Source organism: Megascapheus bottae, chromosome X, assembly GCF_031878675.1.
Source record: "Megascapheus bottae isolate mThoBot1 chromosome X, mThoBot2.hap1, whole genome shotgun sequence".
NCBI lineage: Eukaryota > Metazoa > Chordata > Mammalia > Rodentia > Geomyidae > Megascapheus > Megascapheus bottae.
In genome coordinates, this window is record NC_143547.1 from 88,729,834 (window position 1) to 88,749,461 (window position 19,628).

General features: G+C 37.7%; 1 protein-coding gene across 2 annotated transcripts in view; it reads right to left on the bottom strand.

Moving 5' to 3' along the window:
• Nucleotides 1-449: 449 nt before the first annotated feature.
• Enox2 (ecto-NOX disulfide-thiol exchanger 2) overlaps nucleotides 450-19,628 on the bottom strand; it is a 295,300-nt gene continuing 276,121 nt past the window's right edge. For both annotated transcript variants that reach the window (XM_090327019.1, XM_090327020.1), the window contains exons 10-15: nucleotides 18,541-18,722; nucleotides 14,366-14,473; nucleotides 11,787-11,942; nucleotides 10,596-10,704; nucleotides 4,851-4,936; nucleotides 450-2,370 (exon numbers count right to left, since the gene is read on the bottom strand). In XM_090327019.1, the coding sequence (XP_090183145.1) occupies nucleotides 2,239-2,370; nucleotides 4,851-4,936; nucleotides 10,596-10,704; nucleotides 11,787-11,942; nucleotides 14,366-14,473; nucleotides 18,541-18,722 (773 nt within the window). In that variant the 3' untranslated portion in view covers nucleotides 450-2,238. The remainder of the gene's footprint in view (nucleotides 2,371-4,850; nucleotides 4,937-10,595; nucleotides 10,705-11,786; nucleotides 11,943-14,365; nucleotides 14,474-18,540; nucleotides 18,723-19,628) is intronic.

The following is a 19,628-nucleotide window of genomic DNA, read 5'->3' on the forward strand; positions in this document are numbered from 1 at the left end:
ACATATACACACAGAGAGAGGGGGGGTGGGAGAAAGAGAGAGACAGAGAGACAGACAAAGAGATTCAGAGAAAGACAGAGAGGAAAGGGGACAGTTTAGAATATAAGTACATTAAACAAAGGAGAGAGAAGTATTTAGGCATGGCAGCTGTTGCTTTATTTTAATGTAACTTAAATAACAAATGGTGATGTGGGAAATTTTCCTTGATTTCATAAATAGCATTGGAATAAGGCATTCCAAGCCTGGAACTGGTGGCTCAAGTCTGGAATGTTAGCTCCTCAGAAGAATGACATTTAAGGATCCTGGTTTGAAGCTTGTGTGGGCAGGCTAGTCCTTAATAATCTTGTCTCCAATTAACCTTTAAAAGGTCGGAAGTGGAGCAGTGGCTCAAGTAGTAGAGCACTAGCCTTGAGAGAAAAAGCTAAAGGACAGCACCCAGGCCCTGAGTACAAGCTACACACACACACACACACACACACACACACACACACACACAGATAAGACATTTCAGGAGCCCTAGAGACTAATGAATCAAAGTCTTTCCCAGCAATGTTGATGACAGAGATGCTTAGGTTAGGAAGCAAGTGTAAAAATAACCCTAGCTTCCTGCTGGGGACACAGTAGGGTGCTCGAGGGGAGAGCCAGTGTTCAGCCTGAATGAGCTGCCATGGAATGCTATTTCTAGTTGTCAAGCAAGCTTAGAATCTCCTTCCAATACCCTGGTAACTCAAAGGGAGAAGCTGAGATGATCTACTAAAAGATTACTTAGCAGTAATTCAACACAGAACACAAAACTGAGGTATAAAAAGGAATATTTATCTTTTAAAAATACAACTGTCAACACTACTAGCATGTCATTTACAAAGTTCTGTCATTAAATACTCTCCATTGGCCTTGCTCACACAGTGCATTCTCTTACCTTCAAGGCAGGGCGTGCTTGTATTAATGTAAGCACCACCACCATTACCACCACAAAAATAAATAAAGGATAGACCACCTCTGCCTATATAGCAGCTCAAATTCCTTTCTTTTCCTCCAACTTTGCCCTTCCCTTCCCTTTCCTTTCCTTTCCTTTCTTTTCCTTTCCTTTCCCTTTCTTATTCCTTTCTTTTCATCTTCCTGAAAGGTCAACGTATACTCCTGCACTGCTGTTGGCTCATGCGTACCATGGAACTAAAGTTGTTCCCAGGAGTCAGTACAGTAGGTAAACCTGACTGATTTGCAGAAGTCCTCATGGCATATTTTTTATTCCTTTGTTCACTACTACTCATATAAACTCTTCACAAACATTTAGCATAAAGTAAACACAGTATTTACAGCAGTACAGCTTGCAATTCAACAACACCAAGAGCAGAGGACAGGGGACCAATAGGCAGTAAGGCCAGAGCAGGGGGATATTAAAATAAATCCCTCTGCTAATATGTGTGTGCATGTGCCCACACTCACACATGAGCACACTTTATAGAAAACTAAGCATGCCTCCTTTAAAAGCAGACTATTTACAAGTGATTTTAAGTAACATGGACATATGCTAGTAATAGCTTTCTGTGAATATATCTAGATTTACTTCTTAAAATTCTGAAATAGACTTTTTTTACTCAGAAATAGCCATTAGAGAAAATAACTTTGGAACATTTGTCAACTTTTGGTTCATAATAATTTTCCAAAAAGCCACAGATCATGCTTTGTCATTTCAAAGGCGAATTGGTCAAGCACCTTCTAGAGGGGACCGAGGGGTGTTTCATTTATTGGTCTATCAAGGACTGGAAAGACAATGACAGTTACACAGAATACCTAGTGCTCCAATCATCTCTTTCACTAGTAACAACATTAATGTGAGGAGAGGTTTGGAAACACAAGTCACAAAGGAATCATCAAAACATTTCTGTTAACAGTGGTTAAAAAAATATCAAGTGTTACAACAGTAGTACAGACACCGAAAACACTCCAAACACTTCTTAGCCTCAGGACTTTTTCAATAGTACTAATAAGAAAAGACAACCAATTGCCAGAAAAGGGGGAGGAAGTTACACAGCACTTGAGGTTTGAAGCAATTTTCTTTTTAGGGCTTGTAGCTCGAGGTGCTCTTCTTCTAGGATCCTTATTTTAACTCAAAAGATATTCCAGGAATGAAATTTAGAGCCATTCCCAATTGAAAAGCATTGAAAATACAAATCACTTATTAAGCTTTGTCCAACACATTTAATTTCAGGATCCTAAATTGTTAGGCAAAGAGATTCAGGTCAATTTCAAGCCCTCAAAGCCACAGAATTTCCATCTTTTCTCCAGGCTGGCTCCAACCCCAGTCATTTCCTGCTTGAAGGTATGCTGGAGTCTGCTCATGAGACATTCCACATCACTGGTGCAGATCTGCAGGACAGAGAAGACATGCCTCATTCAAAACCAGCATTTGTGCAGTCAGGTTCATTACCAGTCTGGTTTGTTTGTTTGTTCTTTTTCTTGCTGCCTACTTTAGAATCCTAGTGTGTTTGTGTATGTATGTGTGTGGGGGGGGGGTGTGCTGGGAAGTGGGGGGAGTGAGTTAACCTCCTCTCTCTCCGTGTGCATTTGTATGTGTTAGTCACATCAAGTGTGACTACCAGACACAGTCTGCTAACCTTGCTATTGGAAAGAGTTGGGTCTCTTGCCTAGAGAGGTTTGGGTATGTAGCTAGCTGAATGATGGCTTCTCAGTGTTGCTGATGGTATGTGTAGGCAGATGGAAGCTGCCAAGTCTTTTGGGAGGGGAGAGATGGAGGCAGAAAGGGCTGAATTTATTTACACATGCATTAGCTCACAAAGGAAAAATAACAGGAATGGGGGATGGTTTGTGTACGTACTTCTGTGTATTTTCTCTCTCTCTCTCTCTCTCTCTCTCTCTCTCTCTCTCTCTCTCTCTCTCTCTCTCTCTCTCTCTCTCTCTCTCTCTCTCTCTCTCTCTCTCTCTCTCTCTCATACACACACACACCAAAATCAAATGTGTCTTTTCATTTCGGGCCTTTTCCGGTGGCTGTCTTTGCATTAGCAGCTACCTCTATAAATATAAACCTGGGCATCAGCCTTGACTGAAGATCCTTAAAGAAATCTAGACTTCCTGCCACACTGAATGTTCCAGAAACAAGAGGGACAGAACTTGCATTTGTGTTGGTATCACTTAAGGCCCTTGTTGGGAGGCTGCTAAGGAGGAACTGGGCCTAGGCTAGCACTTCTCAGGGCTGGCAGTAAAGTAGATCCATTTCACTTACTGTGGTGCATTGCAGAGCATAGATAGCTGAATGATTCCAAAACACAACAAAGAGTGTATAGAGAGCTATATAATACAAGTATAGCACGTATATAGTAAATGGTGTAAAGATACACCAAACTGTTTATAGTGGTTATTCTTGAGGGGTAAGAATTATGGGCAACTTTCACTTTTTTGTCACTATATTTCTATATGGCATATCTATCTATCTATCTATCTATCTATCTATCTATCTATCTATCTATATGTATATATTTTTACCTGTCGTGGGGATTGAATTGTGGGCCTGGGCTCTGTCCCTGAGCTTTTCAGCTCAAGGCTAGCACTATACCACTTGAGCCACAGCGCCACTTCTGGTTTCTTGGTGGTTAACTGGACATAAGAGTCTCGTGGACTTTAGTGTCCTGGCTGGATTTGAACCTTGATTCTCAGATCTCAGCCTCCTGAGTAGCTAGGATTACAGGTGTGAGCCACCATGCCCGGCTTTATTGCTTATATTTTTAAGACAATGTACATTATATTATTTTTAAGCTGAAAGGAACAGAAATTATTTTATTGACATAGCACTGAATTTCCTATCATTGCAACTGATTACTTCATCCTGGTACTTCCATTCCAATCTCCCTTTCACTGCCCAAATGGACTATTTAACTTTTGAAATAGCATCACTTCCTAGAGGGAAATGAGGGGGAGTGAGAGCTAGAATAAATACAAACATGATCAAAGAAGATGTATTACCAAAGCCAGAATATAGCAATTAGGTTCTCAAATGAAACAGTGCATTTGTTAAGATATAGAATTCACTGGTTGAACAGTTTGGAAATTAAGCTGTCAGGAATCTGCACACAATGGTACTTGCTAAGTTGCCCAGATCCTGTGAAATGGTGACTACAATTAATTGAACGCTGCTTATGACAAAAGGTAGCATGTATATATTCATTTTGAGAAGTGAAGTGTCTTCTGCTGTTAAGAAGCATTCTTCACTTCCTAGGGAATTAGTTGCAGATTTGCCAGGAGTGCAAGCATCTTCCCCCAGGACAATATCCAGAAAAGGAAATGGCCCATGACATCACCTGTAAGCAGCTACATAGTCTGTTACAGAAGCCAGCAGCTCATTGCTGCATGGATTTCTCTTTTTTCCATGCCTCCATTGTTTCACAGTAGATAACAACAGTGGTGATGGTGGGAGGGTAATTGGAGAAAGACTTCCAGTTTGGAAAAATGACATTTACTAATAGCAGAGTTCATGACAGAACTTGTACGGGAAAGGCTATTGGTACTTAACTTAGAGCTCATATGTACATGGAAGGTAGGTAAGTTCTTTAAGATTTATCCTGAAAAGAGGATGACCAGCTAATTTAAATTTGCCTATGACTTCCCTGATTTTAGCACTGACAGTCTCAAGATGTAGTAGTCTCAGTTGAAATAGAAGGTGATCCCACTTGCCAAGAAGGAACTTCTACATGGAGACACAGTGAGGCAGCCAATGAGGGGTAAACTTCGTTGGAGTGATAAGTAATAGACAATGAATGTTCAAACAGACTAAGGTTCCCTAGTCTCCACAAACTGTCAGTCCCCAAGCACTTCCATTTTAGGCCCCCACATACCTTATTATCAAGACGGTGCAAGTAGGAACAGATATATTCAATGCTTGCTCCAAATGGATGAACATGGAGGAAGGTGGAGATAATCCCTACGAAGACAATATCTTAGAGGTTATATTCAAGCATGCCATTATTTGAGATTCCACTAGCAAGTAAACAAATTTGTATGTATAAATGCTCATAGATACAATACAAATATACTGGATAGTATACATTTACGTATATTTTACTCATTTAATTGTCTGAAGCACGTTGTGATGGAGGTATTGCCATAACCCTTTCACAAAAGAGGACATGGAAGCACAGAAAGGATAAGTAAGTTGCTCATGATCACAAGCTGGCAAGTGGTAGAGCTGATATTTGAACTCAATAGCTCTTAAAAATTGATCTTTAAGTAGTTGTAAAAAGACATTGCCATTTATCAAAGCAATTTATGAATGTAATGTATGTTAATCAATGTTATTCCTTCCAACATTCTCCCCTCATCTCCCCTACTCATCCCTTTCCCCAGTCTTCTTTTGAAGGATATATATTGGTTTATTTTTTCATATATTTTTATTGTAATTAATAGAAGGGTTACATTATATTCACCAGATAGAAGGTGCATTACTTCACAAACATTGATACCCTTTCTCATATCATGGTCTCCATTTCCCTCCCCACCCCTCATCCACGGCTCATGTTGTGGATATATATTGGTTTCTTGTCTGCATTCTCCCCTCTTTTCTTCTTCATTTGTATACTCCTTTCCCCTTGACTCCACTCCAAATCTTTTTATTACCTGCTTTTTGCTGTTTCATTCTGTTGAACTTTGATTTTGCCTTTCTTAGGAATTACAGTTTGAGATCTCTTATGAATCTACTGTATTTCAGTTAATACATCTTTATACATTTGCATACCACCCAACATATTTACTTACGAATTTACAAGTTAAATCTAGCTTTCACATATTAGAATACATATTCTTTGTCTCTCTGGACCTGACTTCAGTTAACAACTTTTTCCTGTATCTTTCCATTTCTTTACAAATGGCATAATATCATTATTGCTAAAAGATAAGTGAAATTCCATTGTTTCAGTGACTTAGAATCATTATATGTGCTGCCTCTCACATGCAGAAAAGCTGCCATTTGAGAAGTCACTTCCTTCATTTGTAATGTCTATGAACCCTGCAAATTCTGGAATATGTACAAATCAGACACTGCCGCTCACAAGACAATCTGCTGATTGTCTTTGGGATTTATTTTGTGAGGAGATTATAAAGAAAAGCCAAACATTTCATTCATGGCTCACTCATGTGGCCATTAGCATTCTGTGCTTAGAGCCTCAGGTGTCATCATAATAATTCTTTTTTTTTTTAATTTTATTTTTTGCCAGTCCCGGGCTTGAGCTCAGGGCCTGAGCACTGTCCTTGGGTTTTCTTAAAGTTGGAGCTCTACCGTTTGAGCCAGAACCATTTCCAGCTTTTTCTATGTTTGTTGTACCAAAGAATCAAATATGGGTCTTTGGGAATGTTAGGCAAACACTCTATCACTAGGCCAAACTCCCAGCCCACAAGAATTCTTTCTTTATATGCTCCAGGAATGCCTGTGATTTTTGACCTAGCCTAACTGGGAGTAACTGGCAGCTGCAAAAACTGCCTCATTTGTTCTATTAGGTTAATTGTTCTAATACCTTATGTAACAAGTAGAAAAATTTCGTCTTTATTTTTGGTGCTGTGATTTGAACTTCAAGCCTTACCCTTTGCTCAGCAGGCACACTACCACTTGCATACTGCTAACCCTTTTTGTTTTAGTCATTTTTTTTAGGTATGTGCTTACCTTTTTTTTCTTTTTATGTTGGGTCTGTCTAGATCTTTCCTTTTATACCCCTCTTGCAGCTGGGATGATAAATGTGCACTTGTAAGCCAAGCTTTTTAATTTTGGCATTACTGGGGTCTGAACTCACAAGTTTGCTTTTGTTAGCCACACATTTAATCTTTTTGGCTTTTTTTTCAAATTAGGTCTTTTTTTTTTGGCTGGCCTGGCATAGACCTCCATTCTACCATTTGTGCTTCCTGTTATAGCTATGATGACAAATCTGTGTCATTGTGTCCAGCTTTTCATTAGCTGAAAGGTCGAACTTTGAACCATGAATCTTCCAATCTCCAATTCTGGAGTGTTTGAGATGACAGGAATCCACTACTGCACCTTTCCTAAATCATTCTGAATTTCATCTATTTCCACAAGATCATTGGTTTAACTGATAGATCTAGAAGTGAGTTTGCTGAATACTGACATTTCAATAAAAGTGAAATTGGATTTAGTTGTAAACTATAACCTTTTTTGTCTAATTAAGTGATTGAGAAGAAAAGGACAAATTTAAATTATAGTTTAGAGTTCAGACTTTTCTTTGTGCAAACCTTTCAAATATAAGATGGCAAAAGATTGGGTTGAAAGTCTCCAAGATTTGTCCAAGAGGGATGGTATTACTTCTAGAATTATTGTTAAAAGACTATCAATGTTGAATTTCTAAACACTGCTGCTAGCTGAAAAAGAATCTGGAAAAAAGTCCATATTCAAAGAAACTAGATGTCATAACTAACAGAAACTGACAAATGGCAAGGAATAAATCCATAGGTTTAAAAACACTAACCATTTGTGTGAGTTCAAATTCAAAGAACAGATTCTAAAAATAATTTCCTTTCTCTCTGTCAGCCCAAGACTATGCTCTTTAAAAACAAAATAACAATTTTAAGAACCTTTTCTTTTTCTAGGGCTCTTCATTTTCAGAGGCTGCCTTCTCTCTTCAATACTTCTCTGATATCTCCCTATTGCCATAAAAACTAGACGAGCACATTGATTAGGAAAGCATTAAAAGTTGTCTCTTTCAGGAACCCTCTTGCATTACTGGTGGGATTGTAAACTATTACAACCATTTGGGAGGGTTGTTTGGAGATCTAAACATAGATCTTCCTTGTGACCCAGCCATACTACTCCTGTCATCTACAGAACATTAGAAGTCAGGATATGTTAAAGACACTTGCACATCCATGTTCATTGCTGCACTATTCACAATAGCCAAGTTATAGAAACAGCCCAGACTTCATACAATAGATGAGCAGATAAAAATGCGGTACATGTACACAATGGAAGTTTACTCATCAATTAGAAAGAGTAATGGTATGGCACTTGCAGGGAAATGGATGGAACTAGAACAAATCATGTTATGTGTGAGGTAAGCCAAGCTCAGACAAATAGTGCATGCTTTCTCATATGTGGAAGTTAGATCTAATATCCAGATGTTAGACCTAAAATACAATTGGACCTATAACTTATACAAGACTCTAGGTATTCACATACAAACAGACTAAAGAAAGATACTCTTGGGTGGGGGAGAAAAATGGGGACAAAAACATGAGAAGGGACAGCAATGACTGTTAAGGAATGCACCTTCTATCTGGCAAATATAATGTAACCCTTCTATTAATTACAATAAAAAATTTAAAAAAAGAAAGATACTCTTCTTTCCGTAATGAATTTCAGGGAATGGAAACGTGATTTTGTTGTTTTGGTTGGGGGGAGGGCACAAGGAGGGCAAAGGAGTGAGGGAGGAAGGGTGAAGAAAAGGCAGCCATGATATCCAATATACACAATATACAAATCAACTATGCGACTTTGAGGGCAGGGATGGGAGGGGGAAACTGGGGGGAAATGAAGGAAGAGGTGACATTGTCCAAAAAGTATTTGACTCCTCACCTGACTTAAGCAATGGTAACCCCTCTGTAAAACTCCTTAATTACACCACATATTTTAAAAGTTGTCTTTTTCTTGAAAAATTCAGTGGTATATCCTCCTGTGAACTTCATGGTTTTGAGTCAGAGGCTTGCTATAGGCTAAACCTGGCCTAAAATTCTCTATCAGCTTCTGGGATGACAGGAAGTTGCTTACAACCTTTCTTGTTTGTGAGAACCTTTATTAATATATCACAGTCTTACTCTGAGTATAACATCTATTACAAAAGGAGGCAAATATAGCTTAAAAATATGTATGCGGAAGCCAGCCAGAGGGGAAGACTTGTGAGACTGGAGGAGGGCTCAGCTTTTTAGAAGTAGCAGCTGAGATTAACCAGCCCCTTCTTAAATAATTAAATGTACTGAATGCCAATTAGACATTGTTCTGCAAAGAGAACATAATGTCAATATGCTTGTAAATATAGCACTGAAAATGTAAAATGGGTACTATTTACTAAGAGCTTACTATGAGTCAATTATCATAGTAAATACTTGTTATTGCACTATTAGGCAGGCAATGCACTGGGTGGGGTGTAATATTTTATTTTAGTCTTCTTTTTTGTTTTTGTTTTTATTCATGTTTGATCTCAGGCCCTTATACTTATTAGGCAGTTACTTGGGCCAGTCTCTAGCCCTTTTTGCTTTAGGTTAGTATTTAGACAGGGTATCATTTCTTTGCCTATGTTGGCCTGGGAACAGCAATCATCCTATCTATACCTCCTATCTAGCTAGGATTGCAGAAGTATATCACCATACTTGGCTTATCTGTTGAGATGAAAGTCCTGTTAAAATTTTTGTTGGGGCCGGGAGTTTGGCCTAGTGGTAGAGTGCTTGCCTAGCATGCACAAAAACCTGAGTTTGATTCTTCGGTACCACATACATAGAAAGAAAAAAGCCGGAAGTGGTGCTGAGGCTCAAGTGGTAGAGCTCTAGTTTTGAGAGAGTCCAAGGACAGTGCTCAGGCCCTGAGCCCAAGCCCAGTACTGGCAAAAAAAAATTGTTGAACTCAGTGGCTTTGAGTGATGTCCCTGATAGTTCTCCACCACTCTGAGTTACAGACGCACTTCTGGTTTTCTGAGGGTTAATTGGAGATAAGAGTCTCAAGGACTATCCTGCCCAGGCTGGCTTTGATGTACAATCCCCAGATCTCAGCCTCCGGAGTAGCTAGGATTACAAGTGTGAGCCAGTGGTGCCTGGCTTGCCTTTTCTCTTTATAAGTTGATTTTCTTGGGTATGTGTTACCATAAAGGAAAGCTAACTAACATATTGGGGCTCTAATGTTTGAACCTAAATATCCTCACACCTCCTCACATATTCATATTGGTGATACTGTACACTGTAACATGTAGAGTATGAAGTAAACTTCCATTGTAGGTTCAGAGTTGAATTAAAGTGAATGGTAGGATTATCAGTTGATCTGTTGGACAGTTGGAAAAAGTGTTGGAAAAGTCACTAACATTTGGTGTCAGTAAGTACAAAATCCATTTTATTTCGTATGAGAGTGATGAGACAAAAAGGTTCAGCTAGCAGCATGAAACATCTTGAGAGACATACACTTGCTTCTAGAGGCTCAGTAGCTTTCAGAGGGAAGTATTTCAAAGTCAGCCCAAGCAGGAAAGTTTGTGAGGCTCTTACCTCTAATTAACTATCAAACAAAACAGAAGTGGAGCTGTGGCTCAAGTGATAGAGTGTTACCCTTGAGCACAAAAGCTCAGGGATAGCAGCGAGGCCCCCTAGTTCAAGCTCTAAGATCAGAAAACACAACAAATCTACAATGTGTTGATCCCCTCTTTGCATATGCTTACATTGGCACACTTGACATGGTAGTAAATCTACTTGTTCTGACCCCATCATTCAGTACTCTGGGTTCTTACTGTCAAAGATCATAAATGCTTGGCAGGTGTTTGTTCATCTTAGGAAGCTCCCTCCTCTCTTCTTCTGTATCCTATGAATTATATGTGTACTGGCTTCCTTACCCACTAGCAATGCTTCACGTTCAGATTTGATGGGACTGCCATTCATTGTTTTCTCAAGAGGGTAGTCATTTTCCTGGTTTGCTGCACACAGTCGAGAAGCACAGTTTTCCTGTGGGGATAACATGCTTATTACAGCACTTCACCTTATTTTGAAAATGAGTTGGTTTCAATGAACTGTATAACAAGTAACTAATTTTTCAGATGAGATCTCATTGTGTTGCCTAAGTTCATTTTGAACTCACAGACACAAGCCATCCTCTCATTTTGGCTTCCTGAGTAGCTGAGGTTGTAGGACTATGACAATGCACCAAGCAATAGGTTCACAAAAGTATCACAGGATAATAAAAGCATCATTGTGTACTCTGAATTACTGAATGGGAAAGAAAACAGTACAGATTGGAAAAGTACTACAGATAATCCAAAACATCTTTAGATGACTTCAAAAGAAAAGAAAAAAATAAACACATATTCATGAGGGTTTTTTTTGCTTCATCATTCTTGACTCTATATAAGTCATCTGTAGAACCAGAATCAACATTTATTATGCATTAGATGCCAGCAACTGGTGGACATGTATTATCCCTATCAGACAGAAGAGGAAAGTAAGGCTAGGATAAACAGGGCAAGTTTGCTAAAATTACATTGCTAAGAACTGTTAGAGCCAATATTTCATTCAAGGTCATTCAGTGTTAAGGGGATTATTCTTTTTCTTTTGGTCTTTTTTTTTTTGCAATTTGATGTCCATATTGTGATATGGTTAAGTGCCATGTCTGAATGGGGAATCTGTAACAGAGCCAATGCACTCACAGGCACTTAACTGTTGGCTTTTGATCTAAAAATTAATGCTGATCTCTATTAACTAGAGAATTTTCTCTCCTTTTCTTCACTTTGTCAAAGTCATGATCAGAGTATTTTCTGACTTTATGGAAAGAAATCTCCATGACCCAAAGTATCATTAGTCAAATGATATTTCCCTGTTTTTTTTTCTTTTCTGTGAATATACAAGATAGATTTTGTAACAGATCTTTAAGTAAACCTGATGCTCAGCAACAAGACTGAAAATAATGCCTGCATATCATTCCTGAATCTTCCTTTCTGTTTTCAAGCTATGAGAACATCTTTTCTGCATTATATATGTGAAAAAGGAGGCGTCCGAAGAAGAAATGAAAGGAAGCACTGCTAAAGTCTTACTGTTGTAAAAGAAAATGCTGGGGAAGTGCTCCTCGTGGGGCAGATCATGGCGGACTCAGATGCTTCATCACTTCTTTCCTTCCACAAGCCTTCAGCAGGGACAGAATTCCTTCCATTTTCTTTATAGATGTCTTCAAAGCTTCCCAGAAGCTGTCTCTGAATGAAACGCATGGTCTATACTGTGAGGCATGTGGTATGGGGCATTTATACATTTCTTGGCTGCAGTCAAAGGGAAACCTTGTCCTTATGACCTACTCAATCTTTGGCATTTGAGAATTAAACCCAGACAGTAACCATTATGCCAAGTTTGATTTAAACTACAGGCTAATGTCTAAGCCAGAGGCTACACATCTGCCTCAATTCCTTTAACACATTAAATGATATAGTAAGCCATTTCTTAAGTGTGAGAGTTGAATTAGTTGGGGTTGCTCTAAGATGTTAAGATTTCTTGAGCAGTTTTAACTATCTTGAACAGAACTGTGCTCTATATGAAATGATATTTGAAAGGATGTTTATTAACTTGAATTTTACTAGTAGATTCAAAGAGTCAATTCTTTTCACCAGTAAGACAGATAAAATATGTTTCTCTGTTACACTGAAAAGCACTAAGAATAACTCGCACTCGGACTTATTGTGAAGAATCCTCCCTCTCCCAAACCCACAAAAAAGATCACTCTTCACTACTTACTGCTTACAATCTGAAATCTTTCTTTTACTTTAGTCTAGCGTGATGGTCTAAGGTGATGAGATTCCTAATCTAATTGTGTAAGGTTGAAATATTTGGTCACAAATCAGCATCCCATAGATCAGTTTATAATGACCTGTCATGAATTTCTCTAAAAAGAAGCTTTATTTAAAACAACAGGAAAACATTCTGACGCATTGTTTTCTGTTTGTCAGATAGATGTCCCACCTAAATATATCATGCTACTTCATGAAATATTCAGCTTCAGAAAGAGAAAGTTGTCATTTGGCACAATATGGCAAGTTTCATCTATGCCATGTGATCTGTTGTTTCTGTAAATGAAATTCTTTGCAAAGCAGAAAGCTGCTTATAGTTAGAATGGCCTGAAGTTAATTTGTGTTGTCAGTCTTTAAGCATAATGCCATTAGTACGACCCCATTGTCTATCTAGAGTCTTCTGGCTATACATTCTGTTTTATGTGGGATGTGAAAGAGAGCTATTATGTAGCAGGTTGGGGACCATTTAGAAACTCTGACAGTATGAGGAAAGCCCTGATAAGTAGGATAGTTTTGACAGTTTTCAATTAAATGCTTGATAAATGAATTTCTCTGGAATTGTGCTCATTTCTTTAATAGCACCCACAAAACTGGAAAGTAAGTTGGTTTTGTGATGTGGAAGAATTAAAAGCATATTGCAAATGGCCTCCAGAAGAAACATTTTCAATCATTTATTTCAACTACACTAAGGTTGCCAATTCCTAATGGCACTCTGGAGATCATTACTGTGTTAGCAAACACGCCCAGAGTCAGTATGCACTGCATCTTCCTGAGCTGAGCACAGAAGAGACAGAGTAAGAGCTCCTACAGAAGTGTATCACTGCTGAATCTCAGACTGTTGCTTGACGCATCCGATCTTTCTTTCCTTTCTGAGACATTATGAGTAATTCCAGTCAATAAGCTATTCTTATGAATAACAAATTAAATAAATAGAGGAGATTGGAGATATATGAAAATGAGACATCTAGAAGTAGATTATACATACTTTAAATATATATAAGGTACCTGACTCACAGTTGTGATGCACTATATCCATCTCCAGATGTTCATATACCATCTCAGAGATCCTCATTTTGATTCTTATTAAAACAGGATTTTGCTTAATCAAGCCCCATCTTCCCTTTTCTGTCCCTATTACCTATGCTTAGAACATTGTCTCTTTCTTTCCAATATTTCCTTCCCTTTTGTCCTAGTTATTTCTCTTAACTGTGGCGACCCATAATCACACTAGATGGAGTGTCTGCAAAGAAATGTCAATGTTCTAGTTGTATTTGTATTTCTTCCTTTCAATTAAAGGTACTCTGTATGAAATAAATTTTCTGTGTTACTATCTGCTTGATAAGATGAATCAGGGAAAGTTTGTGCTCTCTGGTCTCCAAGAGTGAGGAACTTAAGGGATAGACCTACATTTTATTTTTTGAAAAATATATTCCACAGACCCCTTAAAAAGTATCTAAACACCAGGTGGGCTTGCTCACACCTGTAATCCTAGCTACTCAGGAGGCTGAGATCTGAGGATCAAGGTTCAAAGCAGCCCAGGCACAAAAGGACTCTTATCTCCAATTAACCAAATGGGAAGTGGGTTTGGTTCAAGAGTAGGGTGATAGCCTTGAGCTGAAGAGCTCAGGGACAGCTCCCAGGCCAAGTTCAAGCCCAAAAAAATGTGTCTAAATATCCATATCTCAAAGTAGATCTTTCAATAAAGCAATTGCCCCGAAAAGGGGATTTTAATATTATCCAACTACAAATATTCCACATAGATTTCTACAGTAGGAACTTCCAGGGAATTTTCATTGTCACTAAAAAAAGAAAAGGAAATTAATACAGGATTCAAGTACCTTTTCTTTGAGATTTTCCAACATTTTTTCCACCTGTAACTTGTCATCTTTGATTTTTTCAAGTTCAGCTTCTTTTCTTTTGTATTCTTCCTGAACTTTGAGTAGATGCTACAAGAAAGATTGAAAAAAGTCATCACTAATTTAGAAACTACATTTCACTTTCAATCTTTGAGTAAGGTTAGCTCTCAGGCAGACCTGCTTCAATTTCTCTTAACACACATGACCACTTTTCTTTGTAAAACAAAGTATCAAGATAATTTTCACTTTATCTGACTCTTACATATTTTTAAGTCAATCATATTTTAGAAAGGAATTGATTTATCTAGTCACTTAATTTCTCTATTCTGGCTAGGGGCAAGGCTGGAGTGCAGCTAAGGGACATTAATTAAACAATTATCAATAGACATGAACTTAATGCTGTAAAGCATTCTTGAAAATAGCCATTTGCCAGGCCAAGTCGATTTCTGTGGACAAAGGAGCGATAAATCCAAATTTCATATATATCAGTTTCCACATCAGTAGGTAGAGTCATAATTATCATTAATAATTACAACAAATACTATTTGCTGTGTGCCTAATATATGGCAAGTATTGGGCTAAAGATTTTACATATAAATAGGGAGGTTACGAAATTAGGAAATGGCAGAATACACTTAAAAACATGCCAGGTCAACTCTAGAGTCCTAGTTCTTAATTACCATATTTGAAACAAAGCAGAAAAAATTTGTTTTGCATACAAGTCTATTTTTGCAATAAAAAGTGATCAAAATGAAAATTTTCAACTGAGGTATTTCAAGTAATAGAGTAGAAAAGGGTTCATTATTTTTTGTCTTCGTGGTTGTTATTTTTAATTTACTATGTAAAGTTTTTTATTTTCCCTTTTCCCCTCTTATAGTTTATCCCCTGTTGTTAATATATCTGACTTTCAGTATCTGGAATTTTTTTTAATATATTTTTTGGCCAGTCCTGGGCTTGAGCTCAGGGCCTGAGCACTATCCTTGGATTTTCTCAAGGCTAGAGCTCTACCACTTGAGCCTCAGCACCATTTCCGGCTTCTTTCTATGTATGTGGTACCAAGGAATCGAACCCGGGTCTTCATGCATGTGAGGCAAGCACTCTACTACTAGGGCAAACTCCCGGCCCTGGAATGTTTTTTTTTTTTTTTACACCACACTAAAATATTTTTTTATTGTAATTAGTAAAATGGTTACATGATATTTGCCAGATAGAAGGTGCATTAATTCACATACATTGATACCCTTTCACATGTCTTGGTACCCATTTCCCTCCCCCCCACACCCCCCACCCATCTTGGTTTTCCCCCTTCCCTATCAAATTTCAAATATCCAAATACAAATAAATTCAATATATCAGATAACAAAGTGAGATACTATACCAATATGAGATAGCCAAGGGGAATGTTTTTTTTTTAATTAAAGAATTTATTAACATTGATTTTGACATCATATAGGTTCACTATTTTTGAATTGCCTTTATGTAGCATAAGTGACCTTATGTGCAATGGTTTTGAAATTAATGTAAAAAGGAAAACACTGCAATGGTTTTGAAATTAATGTAAAAAGGAAGACACTACAAGAGCATTTCCAAACACATCTCAAAAGCTTGCAAAGGCCACTGCAAATACTAAATAACAGTACCATGTACACTGTAAAAGTGCTTTGCTATGTTTATCTCTGCACTATTCACAATAGCCAGGCGATAGAAACAATCCAGATGCCCTACTGCAGATGAATGGATACAGAAAATGTGGTATATATATACAATGGAATTCTACATAGCCAACAGACAAGATAAAATAAGGGCATTTGCAGGGATGTAGATGAATCTAGAGCGAATCATGTGAAGTGAGACAAGTCAAGACCAAAGGAACAAAAGGCACATGGCATCCTTAATACATGGCTACTAAATCCAAAGAGTACAAGAGCGAGGACTCAATACTTGCATACCCAATGCTATGGACATGGTATTGGAAAGATAAACATAACTATATAGACATAAAAACCTATGACTCTATAGACATAATGTTTTATTTCATAAATAAATATGTATCTGATATACAAAAAAGTGCTTTCAAGTCTAGTTAAGGACACATATTTGGTAGAAAGATCATTGGTATAACTTATGTGTTCTAATTAAACTCTGTGACGACAATAGAAGGAAGGTACTCATTACTTCACACTTTCTGCTAATAAGAAAGGTGAAATATTAATGTGATATTACTTGTCATATAAGAAAGAAGACAATGATGGCAGAAGAAATAACACAGGACTGCTATTGCTCATAATTTGCAATTTCCAACCAGCAATTAGTTTTGCTCTAGATAATCCCAACACATATAGTTTAAAAATATTGCACAATGTCAGTTGCAAGGAAAATGGTCAGTAGCCAAGCATGACAGATAATAGTACCCTTACTCAGAAGCACTGATCCTTCACTACAGTAAAAGCAAGTGTTGTAGCTCAATGTGGTAGTGGTTACACCAAACTTCTAGGCACTGAGCTCCTATTACATGACATATCTGAATGCAATTGCACTTGGAGACACTACTTTTTTTGGTCTGTTGTGGGGCTTGAACTCTGGGCCTGGGTGCTATCCCTGAGCTCTTCAGCTCAAGGCTACCACCCTACCTTTGGGCCTGGGCATTGTCCCTGAGCTCTTCAGCTCAAGGCTACAGCCCTACCCCTGGAGCCACAGGATCACTTTTGGTTTTCTAGTGGTTAATTGGAGAGAAGAGTCTCACTCGACTTTAGTGCCTGGGCTGGCTTTGATCCATGATCTTCAGATCTCAGCCTCCTGAGTAGCGAGGATTACAAGCATGAGTCACTGCACCAGTTGACACTTTATTTTTTATATTGGGAATTCTGTGAATATAAAATAATTTTCATGATTGCATGAACAAAATAAAAGAAACTGGCAATATGAACCACAAAGTACTGATATCTACAAATCCACAATGTCTAAACTTTCACTCAAATCAAGACTAGGATTCTTGCTGGGTGCCAATGGTTCATGCTTATAATCCTAACTACTCAGGAAACTGAGATCTGAAGCCAGCCTACGCACGGAAAGTATCTGAAACTCTTATCTCCTATTAACCAGAAAGATGCAGGAAGTGGAGTTGTGGCTCAAGTGGTGGAGCACTATCCTTAAGAACAAAACCTCAGAGGCAAGTCCTGAGTTCAAGCTCCAGGACCGGCACAAATGAAAAACAGTAGGATACTTGTAATCCTGCCATTTACATACTTAGTATTTCACCAGTACTTTTCTTATCTAAATAATTGAAGTTTTTCATAAATACCTTGAGGCCCTATCTAGATCTCAAAATAAGTGCCTTCTGAAGAATAAAGAAAATTAGATTGTGTTTAATATTGTAATGTTATATTCCTCTCTACTCATTCTTTGAAAATTGGTGATTTTGGTGAGCCATTGTTGCACATGCTTATAATCCTAGCTACTTAAGAGGTGCCAATAGGAAGATCAGAGTCTGAGGACTGCCTGGGAAAAAGTTTGTGAGACGTTATCTCAGAAACAAGGTGGGCATGATAAGATCCTGGCTGAACAAAACTGTGAAGCTATATCTGAAAATGAGCTAGAAGTAAAAGGATTAGTTAGGGGTATAGTTCACATGGTATTGCTGTACCTGGTAGTCCATTGCTAGCTCTGTAATTAATCAGAATATTTTATTAACTATGGTACACACTCCTTTCCTCAGCTATGCCATAGCTTATAATATGAATAATAATAGGTTTGATCTTATATTTGCTCACAGGGGACTTTTACAAGTAAAGAACTGATGCTATTCTTCTCAACAGTCTTGAAAATCTGGTACCTTAAATGAAATGAACTGTAAGATATGGAAACAATAGGTCTATCTTCGAGATTTCTTTTCTCTTTTTTTTCCCTTATGGTTAATATCATGTGGTTAATGTATCTGACTTTGCTACCTGGTATATTGTATATTTGTTTATTTGAAATAGGGAAGGGAGGGAGAAAATAAGATGATTTGGAGGGGATGGGGGAAAGGAAAGGGGGATAAAAATATGAGAAGGGGTATCAATGTTCGAGACATAATGCACCCACTACCTGACAAATGTAACTGTAACCTCTCTATACATTACCCTGACCAAAAAATACAACAAAAAAAATGGCAGTACCTGTTGCATTCCTTGTAGGGCTTGTTGCAGTAGTTTTAGCTGCTGTTCCTTGTTTGGGTCATCTTCTCTCTGGGCTTTGCCTTGTTCTTGCTTGAGGAGTTCTACCTCATTCCGGTAGGCATCAAGCTGCCAACGGAGGCTGTCATTTTCTTCCTTCAGTGCCTCTGCCTGTGACACTAATGCTAAACAATGCATGGAAAATGTTAAACCATATGTCCACAGTCCTTTGGGGTTCACCTAAGTAATACGAAAGCTTGATATTTTAAGTTAACACATATGAAAAGCTTTTTGGTATGAAAATTGAAATCTGACTCGTTCATGGTGGCAAGAGTAAAAAGCACAGAGGCCCATTTTTTTTCAAATTTAATCTATTTTTAATTGGATTATTTTTTGTATAATTGGACTGTACAAGTTATTTTTCTATGTTGCGATACATTTTAAAATAAATATTTTGGAGGTATTTTAGTCATTCCTAGGCATATATATAATTATATATATACACATATATTATATATCCATAAGGTTATCATTTATATTATAATATATATTATATATAACAATAGCTGTATTATATTTGTATTGTATTTTTAGCTTGGAGGCTTACACATGCTATTTACACAGGCCCATTTTTGTAAGAGAGCCAGGAATCATGATTTACATTCTCCACCCCAAATATATTTTCAAGTGGCCTCATTTTATTTGAAATGCTATAAACAATTAAGTCTTTTAACACACAGATAGATAAAGATGCATTATATTTATAAACTTATTTGTTAAGTGTCAATTCCTTTTTACAACCACACAAAGATAATAAAGAAAACTGAAAGAGTCCTGCAATGATAAAATATGAGTACTTGCCGCAAAAAAAAATCTGCATACAAAGTAATTTTGCTAAATTGTGGTTTCTTTTTTTGCCAGTCCTGGGCCTTGAATGTAGAGCCTAAGCACTGTCCTTGGGCTTACTGAAGGTTAGAGTTCTACCACTTGAGCCACAGTACCACTTCTGGCTTTTTTCTATGTATGTGGTATTGAGGAATCGAACCTGGGTCTTCGTGCATGCTAGGCAAGCACTCTACCATTAAGCCAAA